The sequence below is a fragment of the Rhyacophila brunnea genome, unplaced genomic scaffold (assembly GCF_057557595.1).
Source record: "Rhyacophila brunnea isolate RB1 unplaced genomic scaffold, BYU_Rbru_1.0 scaffold_3, whole genome shotgun sequence".
Classification (NCBI taxonomy): Eukaryota; Metazoa; Arthropoda; class Insecta; order Trichoptera; family Rhyacophilidae; genus Rhyacophila; species Rhyacophila brunnea.
Genome location: NW_028232965.1, coordinates 29,958,660 through 29,978,857, shown reverse-complemented (window position 1 = coordinate 29,978,857; position 20,198 = coordinate 29,958,660). Strand labels below are relative to the sequence as shown.

Below are 20,198 nucleotides of genomic sequence, written 5' to 3'. Positions count from 1 at the left end.
GTCAGCCACATTACTATTAATTTATTTCGCGATTAAAATTCTTCAGTATGAGATAGACTATAATTATTAGGTATTCTAAAACCATGTCGGAGAAAAAATATAAAATGTTTCTGTGTTTTATTTATTACGACGTTAACTTTGTAATAAGTTTGAAATTTTATGAAAACAGAGAATAAATTATCAGAGCAAAGATATTAGAGGGGTATCATATTGTCCGGCTATAAATATACGGATAGTTTTTGTACGCATATGATTAAATTACTGCATACACGACGTACAGTAGAACCTCAATTATCCGGACTAAAATTGGGAATGAAAGTACTCCATATTATAATCATAAATTCTGACAGTAGAAAAATAATAGTAAATTTATTTTACTTCCGTAGGTACCTTATGCCCTTTTTTCATATCAGTTCTATTTAACATCTAGTTTTCTACGAAAAAACATAATTTGTCATAAAAATTCAACATGCGTCCATTTAATGTTATGTTTATTCTTATATTAGTATTAATAATATATTCATTGACATGTTTTCTTTTTCGAGTACATGTGTAACGTTTTTTAGTAATTTTTACACGATATTAGAATATATTCCTCCGACGCCATCACAAAATAAATTGACATGCTCACACCTCGAGTACCGTTCTCCGATTGGCAACGAGTTCTAAATTTTGTCCCACCTATTGTTGAAAACTATTTGCCGTTTCTTTTATGTATGCTCTTAAGTTTGCATTTAGTTGGTTAATTTCAACAACATGACATTTTTTCCAATTACAATCTGATGTGCGCCTCTGAAAAGGCATTTCCTATTAGATTTTTTAAACGTAAAATGGATATTAGCCACAAGCTAAACCTAGTAGGTTCATGCTCTTGATCGAAAAACATATTGAAAAACAATATGTGAACTTAACTGACGCGGGATTCATCTGTGGACACTGACAGTCGTCCATCATTGGCAACTGCTGATAATATAAATTATATTCAATTGTACAAATTGCCACTACCCTGTACCTAACATAAACGTTCAAATGCAAAACGTATTGTTCTGACGCCTATTAATTGTAGAGAGTAAACTTATTCCAAATGTTTATTCGCTTACACGTATGTTTTATATGGTGCAGGTGTTGTTGGTACCATTTAGAAATCATGATCACTTCTGTATTTTTATAAAAGAAGAAGATAGAAGTATTCTCACATGGTTTTCATACATACGTTGTTAAATGCAGGTTTACGATTTCTTGTTTATATTCCGTACAGTTTTCAAGTAGTAAACGCCAGATAAATTTTATGGTATATTGCCCAATTTACAAGCCACAGCTGTCATTCAATTAAATAATACAACCAACAAGGTTTCCGTCATAAAAAAACGTATCACGTATTTGAATGAAATGTTTACTTAATTTTATTGCAATACCGAAAATTATTAAAAAAAAATACAGCTAGATACTTACAACGTCATAATATTCATATAATATATATTTAATCCTGTATGTACTTATTATTTAAGTAGATTCTAATTTACAATGTATTTTTAAGGATTTGGAAGAATTGAACAAGGTTGAGTTTTGTATGGAGGATTGGGAAACAACACAGACAAGTCGAAGGACTTTCGGCGCTATGAGTTTTATATTAGTATACGCTGTCCCTGGTAAGAAAAAAATCTCATTTCTTTTGCATGAAAAGTTATCGTCATTCTTTGAAGAATATTTTTTTTTATATTTTAACCTTCGGGTAATCATAATACATTTTCTGCATTTATTTAGGAATTTAATATACCTAATACACATAATGTAATATTATTATAAAGATACTTTAATATTTAAATACCATGAATATAATATGTATACCTATTGCCCATGCTTTATATTTTTAAAAATGTTGCTTCTAACTAAATTCGATTCATAGAGGAGCACTCCACCCTATGCGTGTGATATATGTTGTACTTACATTTAGTTTTGGGTTTATTACCCAAATAGGTATTGTTTTGAATTATTTATTAAAATATTATAAATTAATTAAGTATATATTTATCTCTTGCATAAAATATATTTAAAATAAAAGAATTATTGACAAGTATAAGAACGTCACAAGAAAATATAATAATATGATTCAATATTAGTAATGATATTAGGTCCCTTTATTTAAATTACAACGACTGTGATCATATTATTATGTTTACGACATTTAAAATACATCAGAAATAATATTCATTGAAGAAAAATGCAAATAATGCTCTTTTCTTTTATAATTGATATAGTTACCTAAGCAAAAATACCATTTTAAAATAAATGGTTTTCCATCTATCTACTGTATATATTTTAATGATTGATTTGTTATTGTCCAAAGGTTGCATAATGGTATTTGCATATTCACTCATGGGCCAGCGACTATGCTCAGTCCGTCCACCATTTGACCATGAGGAAGGGAGTGCGAGTACTCAACAGGTAGTTATTCCCATACCATAACTTATTACCTACTCATTCATTTAAGTCAGAAAATTTCATAATGGCCATTTACCCAATTCGTTTATATGCCATTCCATCTGTTTCAATTATTATTACATGGAAGTGTAATCTATATTCATTAATAATTTCAACTGGAACTCATTGTGATACTTTATTGGTAACATTTACATATTCTTAAAAGTTTCAAAAATAAAGTAAATAATATTGGATACTAATTAATATACCTATTATGGGTTGTCACTGATAAATATTAATAAAAAAAACTATCATCTTGCATTTGATATTTAAAATTTACCTAAATACCTATTTTTACTACCGATATTTATTTGGTAATTAGCGATATATTTGATTTGATTAAAAATCTTTCAAAGATCAAACTTCCCTCGCACTCAGTTAACTGAAATTAATATTAAATAGATAACCCAATTCATTATCCACTTATTAAAAATAAATATGAGGACTCCAAAGAGATGATATTTAATATTAATTGCAGTATTATTTTAATATTCAATATTATTTTTTTTAATTAATTCTATCGATTAAAAGTACTTGTTGTAATTATAATTTACCGAATTTACTTAAAGAGTAAATGAAAACAAAACTAAAGTCATAGTACAAAGCCGACAAAATCACAGTAGACTGGGCCAAAGTTCCAGTTTTGGAAACCATCAATTTGAGGTTGTCAACCGGTTCACATACCTGGGTTCCAATATTACAAAAGAGAACGAGGAACTGGAAGAAATAAAAGCCCGAATAACCGCTGCAAATGAATCGTACTTCTCATTGCTGCCCATATTCAAATCCAGAAATGTCCACAGAAAAACTAAGATCCGGTTCTATAAAACCGTCATACGCACAGTCGACGGAGTCATAGACGCTAAATATGATGAAATCGTGAACTGCTTTGAGAGAAAGATCCTGAGGCGGATATATGGACCCATGAATGATTTTGGGGAGTGGATAATTAGGTACAACATGAAACTATACCGCTTATACCAATATTAAAAACTCTCCACCTTCATAAAACTCCAGAGGCTAAACTGGGCAAGCCATGTCCAGCGTATGCCTGAGTCACGGATACAGAAGAAGATCCTCGAATGAAACACATGGGGGAAAAGTTTAGTGGGAAAGCCACGCACACGATGGGGTGATAACATTACAAAAGATGCCAACCAGCTGCTAAAAATCAGGAACTGGAAAAGACGTTCGGAAGACCGTTCCGGCTGGAGGACGACGGTGGAGGAGGCCAGAGCTCGACTTGAGCTGTAGCGCCATCGAAGAAGAAGAAGAATTTACTTAAATATTTGAATTAATGTACTTACATAATTTCAAATACTACGAAAATTTTAAATGCTTAGAATATTGTTTTAGTACCTATTTAATCAATAAGTTACTATAGTTACTATAGCAGTTGTGTTGATAATTATGCATACTCCTGAGAATGCCAAAAGACAAAAGCTTGGTTGCAAAAGATTAAAATTAAAATTTACATTGTTTAATGTATTAGGATCAAACAATATTTAATAATATTTAACAATAACGTACCTGAGTACAAAACGAAAAATATTACCAAACTAAGTGTCATACTTGTCGAAGTAAATATGTATATCTAAAAATGATATTGTTTGCATCACTTACTCTGAAAAAGAATCTTTAGATTTTAACAACTTTTTAATTGCTTAATTAAAGAGCTTTTTATAACTGCGTGCATTGATACAAAAACTCAATTGTTGTTTGACTTCAGAATTATAAAAAGAAATATATTTTTTATAAGTATTCCAATATGAAGTTGTCTGGCAAAAAATATGTTACTGAACTGGTATTTCTTAGGTAAATATAAAAAAGCATTTACCTGAACATTATTTGCATTCTTTAGACATTAAAAAAATGTAAACATTTTGTTTTGCCTTTCAAAAAATACGATTGAACTTTTTAAATTATATTATGAAAAATAACCACTGAAATAACGACGATATATGCATAAAATAATGTAAGTGGTCTCATATAAGTGCTGTTTTATTAGTAACTGATAATAAATATTTGAATTTTCGCAAACTATTTGATAATAGATTTTCAATAATTCAATGCGAACCTTAAAATTAAAATCATGACAAAATGTAATCAGCGTGAATTTCTAAGACATAGTTTATACTGTATTTTTCAACTTAAAGGACAGTGCACCTGTGTTACGATATATCTGTTGTAATATGAAAACTAATAGTTGTTTTTATTATTTTGCATAAACAGGGTGTCCGACTGATTAGAGAACGAAAACGAGTAGCTTGGATTTTATTACTACTTGCTGTTTTGTTTGCTGTTTGCTGGTTACCATACAATGGAATGCAACTTTTAGTTGATACAGAATGTATCGATGAAACTTCCGTCAATTGGATTCTGCCATATGCTCTACTTTTAGGTAAAATTGTACTTTTTTTATTTTTATGATAACCCAATGTCACAACTTTACTGTGATAACATATATCTGCATAAAAACTAAGAAAATTGAGAATAAAAATGTACCTGCATGTTTATCATGGAATTTCACGTACACAGGAAAAATATGTTTGACAAACGAACAATAAATTGATCCAGCTAATTATATTTACTCCAAGACTTTTGCCATTTATTTTTTAACTTTATATTTGCTATATTCATGAATGAAAAAAAAAACATTTGATTTTACAACTAATTCACAAATAAGAATTATTTTAAATTATTAATAATCAATTCAAACCATTTTAATATCAAAATGTTATTTTTTATTATTATAATTAACTTTAATGGTAACATTTTATAAGCCTTTAAATCTATCTATGCATGCCACTAATTGCGTAGGTACCTAGTAATTTATTTGGGTATGCAATAATATTTTTATCTCAAAAAAATAATAAATACATAATGTATTCTGACACACAGACTTACTAATAGACACTGTAGTACATTTATAATTTCAATACAGCTGGACACATTAGCAGCGTATGTATTTGATTGCAATCACATACAATTACCAATTTATTCGTACCTTGTACATTTGTAACCATACTATAAATGTATTAATCTAAATTAAAATAACTTTACTTGTCTGGATAGACCTAGGTATTTATTAATATTTACGAGGGTTTTTTTCTTATTTTCTTCAGATATCGCGTCTAAATAATAAGTCAATAGTTTAAATGTGAGTATGAAAAATAAGCCAAAGACATATGCTTTAGTTTCTACGTCTATGCAAAATATTCCTTATGCTTTTATTAAAAGAATAAAAAACAAATTTTAATTTCTAATTTACCTCTGTTATAATTCACACTGGGAACATTTCGTAGAAATGGTGTAGAAATGTTTCGTATATTTCGTATATATGTTAATGTTGTTATCGTGTTAATGTACGTAATAATTAAAAAATATTTTTATAAAACGTAACGTCCACGGATGTGTAATGTTGGTTAGGAAGTATGCAACTAAATATTATGCTAAATGTAAATAAGTAGGTAGGTATACCGTATGTCTGTCTGCAATAATATGACATCGCTAATTTATTGTAAATGTATAATATAGGTACTTACGTATCGTAAATAAAATTTCTTATTTTACATTTTAAAAAAATACGGTAAATAATGTCACTATACTCAAATAAATATTAACATTCAAAGTAAGAGCCTGGTCGCGTTGAAGACATCATGTAAAGAGAATGACAGAATTTAAAACTCAATCACTGCGGACCTGTTAATTACTATTTAATTACCACATTTAATCAATATGTTAATAGTATATAATGGCCAACTAATGGCGACGCACCAGTTGCGTTGGACGCACGAAAAGGCACTAGAATATAATATAGAAAGAAAGCAGATAATATAATACAACACCTCATATACCTACATAAAATCAAATAAATGAAATAATGTAATAAACTATTTTTTTATTCAACTTGAGATTGTTATATTATTTTATTACAATCTCAAGTTGTGATTGTCGCGACACTCAGCTGGGTGTCGGATTTTTATCAAAAGCATTTTTTCTAGTAGTTAAATATTTCTCTGCGGTTTACAATAATTATGTAATGTTCAATAAATGAAAATCTAATTTTACAATAGAGATTGAATTTCTGTTCTAAGCTCATTTTTTTCCATCCGATCTTTAAAAAATCCATTATTTAATCACGACAATCAATATAAATTCATTTTGAAACAAAAAATTGCTTTTTTCGATATTCAATAAACTGTAACGTTAGTCAGCCAATATTGTGAAAAGTCATGTCGTAAATTTTAACGCTAAGCAACGTAAATGCCTGTTGAGACAATAACATTATCGTAAAAATACGGCTCGTTTAGAATAAAATCAATGTCTTCTTTAGAGTGTTAACACTTAAAGTACCTATATATTACGATGTTTTATTAAATACAACAAAAACCATACATAGTTATGATTAACTATGTTTAGGGGCTTGCAGTACGGTGGCTAAAAAAGTTAAATTAGTGCCAAATGATTGGTATATATTTTCGTATCATTGGTAGATAATTTAAATCATATATTTTTTTTACATAACGATATATTTTTGTGAATTACATTTTCAAATTATAGCTACCCACTAGTAATGTAATAAGATTGATTATTTATGTAGTACCTACTACATAAAATATTTCCCTACCATGTATATTATTAGATGGTAATTAATATGCACAATCGAAAGATTTGAGATTTTGACGAATTTAATTTTGTTTACCTAGTTTAATCACTAGTTGGCAAGACCATATTAAATTCCCACTATGGCCGAGCGGTAACGTATCAGCTTATAATATCATGAGTACCAAATATGAATCCCGGGTCTGAAAAATTCACATGTAGTTTTTTCAATGTATATTTAGACCCAGAGCATGGATTTAACCCACGCAACCCTCAGTTGGACCGATCGGCCATTGCGACTTGGTATCTATGAATAAAATTTTCTGAGCTGAGCTTGAGAAAAAGTCTTTGCTCATCGAGGATTGATTTTAATATATTATATCGGAATAAAAATCACCCACACTCTAGTGCACGCCAACCAAAGTCTTTGGAAGTTACTCCTGGGACACGCTCAGCACAACATTGAAGGGTGCCTAACACTCATTACGCCACAGTATGTGCCTTCATAATTAGTGTAGAGACGTGGCGGGTAGTAGAAGAAACGCAAGTATGGACCTAATAGGTTGACCAAGTGGCTAACATATATTTTTGTAGAAACAAAAATCTGTACAACCTCCACTCTCTGGAGATCCATTTAATCCTCTTAATATCGAACATGGTGATGTGTATATTATTATAATGGTACTTACATAAGATTTAAATTCTATGTATACACATAATAATCTCACGTAAATAGTATTAGAGAATAGTGAAGTATTACTTCATATGTATTTAAAATTAAACTTGTCTAAGAGAATGGCGTACGGTGCTTTACGTTAAAAGGACAATAAAAAGTAAATTCAAAACTAATGTTAAAATTTGAGAGACGGGTAGGTAAATAAAAAATAATATGAAAGATATATTCATTGATCATAATAACTATAGAAGTTCGAGTGTCGTTCATTTTTCATGACGGTTTTCGTGTTACACTTCAGCGTAATTCAATAAGTATAATATAATGCGCACAAAAGTTTTACAAAATAAGAAGTTTTCTTTTTATATACTCGTATCTAATAAATTAATTTTGAACTGGCTTTTATAAAAGTAGTAAAAATTCGTATTTATTTGCGTCATAGTAGTGTATAAAATAATTTTGGATCCCAAACGTTTTGTCCGTAGAGCTCATCCGGTAAAATGTATCATATCGGACATTTTGATGAATCCAAAACAACCACTTGCCGTTATTAGTCCTGGAATTTTGACCCTAAAGCTCATTGGCCGAGGAGATAATCTCTTTGAAAGTCAACTGCGCGCACATCGCTTTCGAGATTTTCCCACGTGTGCTTTTGGCGTTAGTAGTAACGCCAAATGTCAGAACGTGCTTCGTTTGTTGATTTCTAGCGCCATACTGCGTTACAAAATACAATATTTCAACAGAATGCGCAGGCGGTATAGCGTATAAGCGTAAATAATAGAAGATAAACATTAGTGCAGACTATATTTTGATGTTTTGCCAAAACCCAACGCGTATAGAAACTCCATCTATCAACTTTTCAGTAATATTCAGTAGAACTTAGTGATAATATGATGATCTATCATATTATTTACATATAAATGGTAGCGAAAGCATTATATTTATATACTTGTGTACTTATATCTACTTATCATTATATTGTTGGACGCAATAGCTTATTTCGATCAATATTTCGTTTATACAGCGGTATTGTTTTGAAATGTAATAGGTACATATCTCTAGAGTAGTAAAAAATCAATTGTAATTATATAATACCAGGGCGGCTCTCGTGGTGCAGTGCGTAAGGCGCTGGCCTTCTACCGGAGAGTGCTGGGTTCGATTCCCGGTGAGAACACAATATTTATGTGATTTTCTCAAAGCCTGGTGTTTGTGATTGTTCAAAATTACTAACAACCACCTTATACGAAAAAGCAAGGACATGGTTATTAATAATTCTAATATATATATATATATATATAATACATATTTATAATATTAATTCCATGAACATAGTCTGTAGATAACATAAATGATAAAATAAACCCGACTTATTTTCGCCAACTACCTATAATAAAGTATACCTAATATTATTATTAAGTTATGCTGCTAAGTAAACCTGTTGATAAATTCAATCATTCAAGACGCAGTACATATTATTATTTAAAATATCTCTATTCTTGGAAATCGAATAGCTCTACAATATAATATGACTCAAATATTCATCAAATCAAAGTTATAATAGTGAAATAAACGCTGTAAACAATTCTTGAAGTAATTTTCAAGTTTAAAACTCGTATAATTTATCAAACTCAACTATAAGCACCCAATTATTAATTCTTTGTAGCTAGATTTATAAAATTAAAGTTTGTGGTAAGATAACTTGATTTTAAATGATAACCATTAGGTACTTAAAAACATTTTTTATGACTATTTTCCTTTGAATATGGCCCAAAATTAAATTCAATAATCTAAATGAATTGCTAATTGAACATAAATCATGTTTAATTTAAGCAATGAAAACTATTAAAATGAATCATTAGTAATCACATAGCTAGAATAAGACAATAGTTTTTCTTGCAGGCTCGGCAAGCTTAATACGCTCTTTAAATAAATTATAATATAATATATTTATTCATGTTTATAATACTAAGTAGGTCATAAAAAAGTTTCCTTAATTTTAACTTATATTATTTTGATACACAATATAGTATTAATAACGAAAAAAATATTTTATGTGATTTTTACGTATTTCCAAAATTAATAAAACCTATATAATAAAAGTATCGAACAAAACTTGCATTGAAAAAGATTTATAGCCTACTGGTTTATTTTATGATACGCGTTTTTTTGGTGCTGGGTAGTTGCTTTAACACTAGCAATATGGCTTCTTTGCTAACATATTTTATAATATTATCCGGATAATTTATCTGGATAATTTAATTTTAATTTAATTAACGATAAAACAAATATTTTTTGTAATTCTCCAAAAAGGCTCAGTACTCTCTTTAAATACAATATAATGCAACTTTTAATATAGGTACCTGAAAACCGCTCAAACTTTTCACTTTATTTTTATGCGCATATCTTAATCAATTAATGATGGAGAAGTCAATTTGCTTTTAAACTACTCAATAATTAAAAGTGAAAAAATAACATTAATTTTGTCCCCTAACGCAAAAAAGAATTTACATAGTTGACCTTGTCAGCATTTATTATTAAAAAAATGTTGATAACTATCGAATAATCTGATCATATGCGCGTGATTCTACTCGTTATATGCGATTTCTAGCAGTTGGCACATGTCAAAATAAATACAGGATAAAAAAATATTATTATAAATTGATCCCGATATAACGAAATCGTACTCGCCGGGGTCGTAATGAACGAGGATCATCTGCATTACGTCCAAGTATAAATAAACAAAAATCATAGTATACAATTCAAATATCACACATCAAATAAGTAAGCGTAGTTCACATATTTCATACTAATTATATTTTGGTGATAGAAAGATATTCGTTTATTAACTTATTACTAAATTAAATCGATTACTATCGTTGTCTGAAATAAATAAATTCTAAGAAATTCTTTTTTTAGGTCATGCCAATTCAGCGATCAACCCAATCGTATACTGCTTCATGACAAGGAATTTTCGGAGATCTGTCAAAAAGCTGCTATGCAGAACTCCAGATGAGCTTTCTACGCGTCAACATCAAAGGTGTAAAGTAAGTATTTTTTCTAATTATATCTTATGAACAATTTGAAGATTCTAAAATGATTTTAATAAATTACATTTCAGACAAAAAAATAACGTAAAACATTAATTACACAAAAGCTAGTTTCACAATAGATAATAATATGTTGCTTTAAATTGCCATACATTTAACTCGAAACAGTATGAAAAATATACATATATTATAAGCAAATTATTTTAATAATAAAGATGACGTCTTTAATAACCAAGGTAAAAAATAGTATTAGTTTTATATCTTTTAAAACAATTATTAGATTACATACAATATTATTAAGTTGACGCAAAAGAACATTCATTTAAGAAGTTGTATGCTTTAAGTGTAACCTCGTAACATAATATTATGATACAGTATAACATAAACATATTTTATGTTATAACTACTTCCATGTTCATCGTAAAACACCAAAGTAAATATTATGTACCTACATAAGCAATCATTAAATGGAAATAATACTATTTGTTAGTGGACGAATAATTATTATTTAAGAATTCTTTTTACGAGACGAAAAGTTCAAAAAAACAATTTGTCCTCGGCTATTATGAAGAGATTTAATATGTTTATGGAACTTTTCAAATTTTCTTTTTAATTGCTTTTTTTCAGAATTAAATATTTCTCTTGCAACATTGATACGAAAAATACTTTTTAAGGTAGTTAATTCACTAAAGTATTGCTATTAAGAATCGGTAAATTTTAAATTGATACATTTTTATAGTTGTATATGTATATTTAAATTATTAACATTACACCTGTAATGTTATACGGTATTTAAGTCTTAAGTTTTATTTAAATGAATAATTTAAAGAATAATGTTGAAAAAAAACAATGTGTCAAAATAGTCAACATTCAAGAAGAGGGTATTTTATAAATGGACGCAAAAAAAGAATCAAATAGACTGAAAATGGTCAAATTCTCCCATAGTAATTTTATAAACGTACGGGTTTTGGGGCGTTAAATTTTGACAGAGCATCTGAAAGGCTGGTAAATATATTTTCCCTTTGAAAGATATTCCCAAGAGTGTCCCTTTACTATCCAATAGTTACACAATCGCGATCTTCCTAACGCACACGATCTATTTATTTTTTCGTGCAATATTTTACAGGAATTGAAGTTGTAGTGATATTATTAGAACTTGTGTAGATATAATGATATTATTCAATATTGTTTTACAAATAATGATAATAATTAAATTTTAATAATAAGACTTGTAAGTAAAGTAAACCAAATTAAATCACTTTTAAACCGAAAATAAGACAGTTAATGTATTTATTAAATATATACATAAATAAGATGATATTGAAAATAATTGTTGAATGAAATTGAAATAAACACAGCATCATAACAAAAAGTACAAATATATCTATAATATAAAAAAAACAATATTTGTTTGTTTGTTCGTGTTTTATGCGCTGCCATACCGTTCATCCGATTGCGATAAAACTTTGTAAGCTTATTGCTTGCACTTGCGCAAAGAGTATAGGCTATATCTTATATATAAAAATGAATGTCTGTCTGTCTGTCTTTCTGTCCGTCCCCTGTGCGTTCCTATACCATTCATCCGATCGCGATTAAATTTTGGTAAGTGGTTGTATGCACACCCGTGAAGGTTTTTGAATTAGAAAAATCATTATCTTCTTCTTTTTCTTCATTCTATTTTCTTTTATTCGTATGGTTCCTATACCATTCATCCGATTGCGACGAAACTTTCGTCAGTTATTGTACGCACACCCGCAAATGTTTTTAATACTTTGGACGCTGAAGACGCGCATGCGCGTAATAGCCAGGCGGCCGATCGATGTAATTAACGTGCATTTTAAAGGGGGCAATTAAAATCTCATTATATAGTTCGCAGCGAATGCGTTAAATTAGAAAAATTATCTTCCTTTTCTTCTTCTTCTTCATTATATCTTCATTTATTCGTATGGTCTTTATACCATTCATCCGATTGCGATGAAATCTTTGTCAGTTGTTGTGGTAACACCCGCAAAGGTTTCTGAATTAGTACAACCATCTTCTTTTTCTTCTTCTATTCGTATACGTTCCTATTCCATTCATCCGATTGCAATAAAATTTTCGTCAGTAATTGTGCCAACACCCGCGAAGATTTTTGAATTAGTACAACCATCTTCTTCTTTTTCTATTCGTTTGCGTCCCTATACCATTAATCTAATTGCAATGAAATTTTGATCAAGTGTTGTGCTCACGCCCGCAAAGGTTTCTGAATTGATACAACCATTTTCTTCTTCTTTTTCTTCTATTCTATTTTCTTCTATTCGTATGCGTTCTTATACCATTCATCCGATTGCGATGAAATTTTGACCAGTTGTTGTGCGCATGCCCGCAAAGGTTTCTGAATTAGTATAACTATCTTCTTCTTCTTCTATTCGTATGCATTCCTATACCATTCATCTGATCGCAATGAAATTTTGGTGAGTTGTTGAGCGCACCCCCGCGAAGATTTCTGAATTATAAAATCATTTTCTTCTTCTATTCGTATGAGTTCCTATACCATTCATCCGATTGCGATGAAACTTTTGTTAGTTGTTGTGCGCATACCTGCAAAGGTTTTTAAATCCAATATTATACAAAATACAAAGTTTGCTGTTTGTTTGCTCCTTCCAATTTTGTTTTTTTTCTACATATTAATACTATTAATAACGTTTTCATATTTAAGATTCGATTTTAATTTAGTGTTCTTTTGTTTGACCTTTACACCTATTAGAATTACTTTCATATTGCCATATTGTATTACATAGATATTTTAATATTAAAAAGATAATAACGTATTGTTATTTTTTAAATATCTAAGATAAATGTATCCACAAAGCGACCCTGTGCGAAGCCGGGTACTTCAGCTAGTATAATATAACAATCAGTAATAGTACATAAATATGAAACAGATATTATCAGAAAAATTGAATTGTTAGGGTCTTAATAATATTATTACAATAAATTTTATAGTCAATTTTATAAAATACGGCTTTAGTTTTCAGATTCATTTAGATTCTTGTGTGAAAGAAAATATTAAGATTACTCTCATTAAAATACTTACAAATTATTAAAATAGTATTTTGGCTATATGATCAATAAATGTCTACCCACTTATGAAAACATTTCTCTAAATTAAACGAAATTTGTTTTAAAATAATAAACATTTAATTTTAATTTTGTCTTTAAATCTTGACAAACTTGCTGTGAAAGGGATGAATAATAAATAACTGTAGGTATAAGACTACATTTAGTATCCTAATTACCACAATAAATCATGAGTTTCCGCGGAACCAAATTAAATAATTTATAAGATACATTTACAGTGATAAGTCTGGAGATGGGTATTTTCAATGTAATACATAATGCACCGTAAATAATACAATGTCGGTATGGATAAAACAAGACGCACATTTTCTTAGGATGGATTAATAAAATTAGGCCTGACATCTTAAAAGCTTATAACGTATAGTAGTATGCTAAATTTACAATGCAAAATAGACTTTCTTATCCTACAGTCTGTACTAATTACTTTAAAGGCAAATCTTATCCAAAAGGATGTAATAGATTTTTTCAAAGATTTGTGATATAAAGAAATTTAATCTACAATCATTTTTATAATAAATAAAACCAATTATAATGAATGTATAAATCTTAAATATTAATGTTTATATTGAGGAAAAATATAAATTTATTATTTTAACAATATACAGAGCACAACAGAGCACAACAGAGTACAATAACAATATTGAGCTATACCTTCATATCTCTAGCGAGTGAGGTTAAGGGACTACTGCTGTTTCTCGTCTTGGAAATTCCTCTTTATTGTGTCATTTTAAAACTATAATATTTTTTTATTTCAAATTCATATTCATATAGTGTCAACAGAATACGGAACCAACAATAACAGTACCTAGATCATAATACAACAGCAGTAGCCTGGATTGTCATACGAATATATTGAAGATATTGTAAATGTTACATACTCGTATCATTGTTCGGATGATTGTTGGGCGTATGTAAAGCACAAATTACCATCATCACCGTTTAGTATCTAAAGATTATATTAAAAAAACGTATACATAAGTTATTTTCCTTATTATCAATTATTTGATTTTAATTAATATGGGTAACCTACTGATCGATAAAAAAAATTAAAATACTGGTTATTTATATATAACTTAAATAGGTACTGAAATGTGTAGGAAATTACATTTTAATCTCATTAATCTTCATTAAATGACAAATTATTAAACGAGTAATTACCCAGATTTAATAAAATGTAAATAAATAGGTACTTTAGTACCTATATTACTTAATGAAAAATATCTTTCTACTTTATATTTATACCGCCCCCTAAATCTCACCCAGTTCATTTCACCAATGACACGCCCCTATTTGCCTGCAATATAAATTAAACGCAATATGAAAAATTAAATATGCTGCATAGTTTTTATAATGTTGATTTAAGAAATTGAAATGCTTCTAAAATATGATGATTTTCAAACGTATATAATCAGCTCTTTACTGACATCATACCACGCATACATGTAGTTTCTGAGTGAAATGGTCGGCAGGTACGTTTATATAGTAGTACGTGACCTTTTAATTTTTTATATGGTGGTAGTACGTTTCCCAAAGAGTTTTTGAACCCTCGCCCACAAGGAGAATCAGCTGTGAGCTTTGGCATAATATACTCATCTCCTTTTCAAAATTGAACGAGAGTAGCCCGTGCATTTGTTATCAGTAAATGGAAAGATTGGAAATATATTTTGCATGAGATTTATAAAATCTTAGATGGTTAGATTGAAAAAATACTTAGTACTTTCCACTGTATAATACATATAGAAATCAAATATATTTCAAATAATTCTTCACACCCTGGCGTTTTTATAGAATTAATATTATATGAAGCTATTAGTTTCAAAGTCGGTTACCTTCATATTCCATAATTTTGAGATAATCGTAAAAAATCGACAACCACATTTAAGATTGCCAATAAAACATATTTTTTGTAAATATATTAGTAAATAATTAATTTAAAAAACAAATAACCATATTAAGTGACCTAAAAGTCATTAGCAATAATTTGAACAATCTTGTTTAAAATAGGTCGAGAAATATAAAATATTGCTGTTGGTATAATTAACTTTGCGAACAACATCCGGTTTAATACAATTTTACTAAGAAACAAAGCTGGAAATATACGATAGAAAGGAATTTAGATACCCTGTATCAAGAAAAATATATTTAAAAATGGAGGTAACCTTACCGACTTTGAAACCAAGAACCTCATATTTATTCTTTGTACTTATATTATAATTATGTAAATAATAAGTGTTTGATCCAGTGCAAAGACCCAATAGATTGGGCAAAAATAATCCTTCGTGACAAAATATTTTAATATAACCGTCACTCTTTAGAAGTTTATTTGCTAGGCTTTCTTAACGGAACGAAAATTGTTCAGGTCTAACTAACTTTCAAGACATCACTTATTGTTCAATAAAAAATACGGCTAAACTTTCGCTAGCTTTTTAAATTGAATATCACAAAATATTTATCTGCCTAACCTACTGTAAATTTTTCAACCGTGATGATTTATAATGTGTAGTAGATATTATTAAAGTGTGTAAAATTTTCTAGCCACAAAAATGAACCGAATTGATATAATTTTTCAACGTCGGATAGATTATCTACTTTTCGATTTTGATAAATAATATACATTTATTATAAATACTGACCCGTTGCAGGACCACACTTCTTTCATTTATATTTTATATAATACTAGCTGACCCGGCAAACGTTGTTCTGCCATCTAAATTATTTCTAGTAAATATTTTGGTTGTTAAATAAAAAATAACGAATGTATTGTAAGTGTGTGGGGATGAGATCTATGACAGGAAGAGGAATGGAGCACTGTAGACGATGACCGCCGATAACATATTCATTGTTTGATCTCTTAAAAGTTAAATGTAAAGTGAAAAAAAATTATAAATTTTTATCCTAAAGTAGGAAAATGAAATAAAGAAAATCAATATTAATTTTGAAAAGCAATTGAGTGTACAATATTTTTTGTCAGTCCGTCTTTAGCCAACACGAATAAGCTCGATGGTTTGCCCACGCGAGAACATGCCACGTACAATTGTCCGTGTGAAAAACATGGTGTGCCCAGATCTAAGCCGCAAACAGACATCGTTTGGCCTTGCGACTTATTGATTGTCATTGTGAATGCCAATCTAATAGGAAATTGAACGCGTTTGAATTCAATTGGCACGTCTGTAAGAATCATTGGAATTCGTGGCAGCAAAACATTTTCGGCTCGGAATTTGCCATTCAAAATGGTGGCTTCGATAATGTTTTTCATCAATTTTTTAATGACCAATCGCGTGCCATTGCACAGCCGTGGTGGGTTCAAATTTCAAAGTAAAATAACCGGAGATCCAACTTTCAGTCGTAGAAGGTGTGTTGATATGCCTGGTAAATCCGTGAGTTCAAAAACTCTGTTGGATAATTTACAGCTTCGTTGACATCGCAAACTGTATCGATCGATTTGTATGATACCAAATCGCCTGGCAACGACTGCTGTATCTTGAAGTTTAAATCGTCAACGTCCACATTTTTTGCTGCCAAAATGGCTCTTTCTGCTAGCCACGCATGATTTATGTATTTGTATGCGTACATCGGGAAATATGCGGTCAATGAGAGCATTTTGCGAATCAACGATTCTGCAGAAATTAGTGGGCAATTTTATGCATCCAGTATTTTCATAGACAGCAACTTTTCCATTGCCGATATCTAACAATTGGTTCGAGAATGTGTCAGCAGATGGATCTTGTAGCATTTGCACGCGCATGTTTATTTTTAGCTGGACTTTTTCAACATTACGCCACAGTGGCGATGATTTCAAGCAAGCGTTGATCTCATCAGCGTACGTTGAACGTGGAATGATGAGAAGTGTTTATCTGAAATCACCTGAAAGGAGTAACAGAGTGCCGCCGAATAGTTTGTCGTTGTTTTTTATATCTTTGAGTGTTCTGTTCAACGCCTCAAGAGAATGTTTGTGTGCCATAGTGCATTCATCCCAGATGATAATTTTGCATTGTTTCAGCACTGTGGCCATGGATATTTGTTTTTTTATGTTGCACATTGCGTCTGGGTTATTATGAATATTCAGTGGCAGTTTAAATGCTGAATGAGCTGTTCTGCCTCGATCCAATAAAGTTGCTGCAATGCCAGATGATGCAACAGCCAATGCAATGCCATTATTTGATCGTATTTTGGCGAGAATTAGCGAAATGAGAAATGTTTTGCCAGTTCCACCTGGTGCATCCAAAAAAAAGAATCCAGCTTGTCCCGCCAAAACTGCCAGCATAATGCGGTCATAAATGATTTTTTGTTCATGAGTCAGTAGTGGGACATTGCGAGTAACAATCGCTGCCATTTCTGCAGTATCGTACTGCAGTTCACGATTCATTTCGGTGTCCATTAAATCAGAAGTACTTCGATTTGGCGAACTCATACCGAAATGACTGAGTGGTAAATTGGCAATGACAACGCAAAGATCCTCGATAGTAATCAATGCTTCATTGTACATAGCGTCACTGAATGTAATCGTTAGATCGTTGCACCGTGTACGAATTCGATGCAATATATCGTCAGTCATTGAATCTTTGTGCTTATCTCACAACGTGTCTGCTCGTCCCGGGAAACATGTAGTCAACACTATAGCGAATAGTAGACGAATCTGTGTTGCTGTACAGCCCAATGCTGCTTCAGCAAGCATATCGTCCCAGTGATTGTCGTCTTCGAGCAAGCCGAGTGCAAGGCATGCATCTTTATATGTTGGATACTGTTGCCCATTCACTTTGCGTATATCTTGAAATGATAATGAGCCGGTGACATTAACCAACAACAGTCGCAGATAGAAACACTCAATCTGCCTTGGATTGACTGTATATACTCGGCCCAAAGTGTTTGATTTGAATAGGCCGGGGCACGCAACAATTGGTGTGCCTTGCTTGCGGGGCATCCATTTTTTTGTTTGATTCCATGTGAAATAGCGAGGTACTTCGGAATAGAGTAATGTTCGTGCAAAGGCACCAAAAGTATCCGCACGATTACACAATTCGAAAAATTCGGTGAGTGTAGTTTTTGGTGGATTTATGGCACGCTCAATTGCTGTCTCGTTGGTGAAAAATACGCGCTGGCCGTTTTCAAGATGGACGGCTAAATGTATAACTGCTGGGTCCCGTTCATGAATTGGGAAACCAAAGATACGCCAGACAGCTTCATTGGAGCTGATGTACCGGCCAATTTGGTAGCGCATTATTTCGTCGTTGTCATTCAATCGAGGAGCATTCACATCGGTATTTTGAATTTGAAATAAGCCATATCGCTGCCTTTATTCACATACTTGCAAATGTATTTGATGCTCTTCACCGAACTGCAGAACTCAACATTAATATGAGCATTGAATGTTTTGCTCAGCAGAGGCGAATATGGTACCACCCAACGATTGTCAATGTCAATGTCTGCGTTGTTGATATTTAGCGTAAATGATTGTCCGCCATTATCAGTATTTCTTCGACGATATATTGGATATCCGTCGACATTTGTGATCGTGTCGTTGGTGAAATGTTTAGGAAAACGCTTTGTACATTTTCCATCTGCCATGCAAGGCGATAAACGATTCAGATCACCGCATGGGCCATGAATCATGTTTGTGGTAACAATATCGAACAGTAGTTGATCAGTAGACGGATCTATAATTTCCGCGGAAATTACACTATCGATTTCTTCAGGGCGTATTTTGTCGACTAACCAAATCAAAATGTGTGCATGAGGTAATCCTCGCTTTTGCCATTCTACCGAATACATCCAGCAACGTGTGGGACCAAATACGTGTAATTTTGTAATGAAGCTCATTAAAGACTTCAATTTTTGTTTGAACACACGTGCTGTAATATCATGACGATGTATTTCATTTTGGCCTGGCAATAGCAAAGATGTAATCTCCTGCCACTTTGGATTACATGTAAACGTTATAAATAAACACGGTCGTCCGTACTCGCGCACGAAAATCATAGCATCCTGTATGTATTCTTGGATATGACGTGGACTGCCTACGTAGGATGATGGTAGAATGATAGAGTTACCAATTTCGGTGGTGTCGGCGTCGCTCATGGTAGCGTCTCGCAAGTGAATGTATTCTTCCGCACGCAACTTCTGTTGATTGTGTCGTAGGAATTGCAGTCGTTCGCTCTCTACCTTCGCGGACATGTCGACCATGAATTGTTGGCACAGCTCACGACATCGCAGAATGACGTTGTCCTGACCACGTCGAATCATCATACGATACGCATAAAAATCCATCGAGCTCA

General features: G+C 31.1%; 1 protein-coding gene across 1 annotated transcript in view; it reads left to right on the top strand.

The window, feature by feature from the left end:
- The window catches only part of LOC147068209 (QRFP-like peptide receptor), a 156,471-nt gene that overhangs the window by 26,450 nt on the left and 109,823 nt on the right, over positions 1-20,198 (top strand). Inside the window, exons 5-8 of the mRNA XM_085952625.1 lie at positions 1,559-1,649; positions 2,348-2,445; positions 4,714-4,882; positions 10,676-10,803. Coding sequence (XP_085808751.1) covers positions 1,559-1,649; positions 2,348-2,445; positions 4,714-4,882; positions 10,676-10,803 — 486 coding nt within the window. The remainder of the gene's footprint in view (positions 1-1,558; positions 1,650-2,347; positions 2,446-4,713; positions 4,883-10,675; positions 10,804-20,198) is intronic.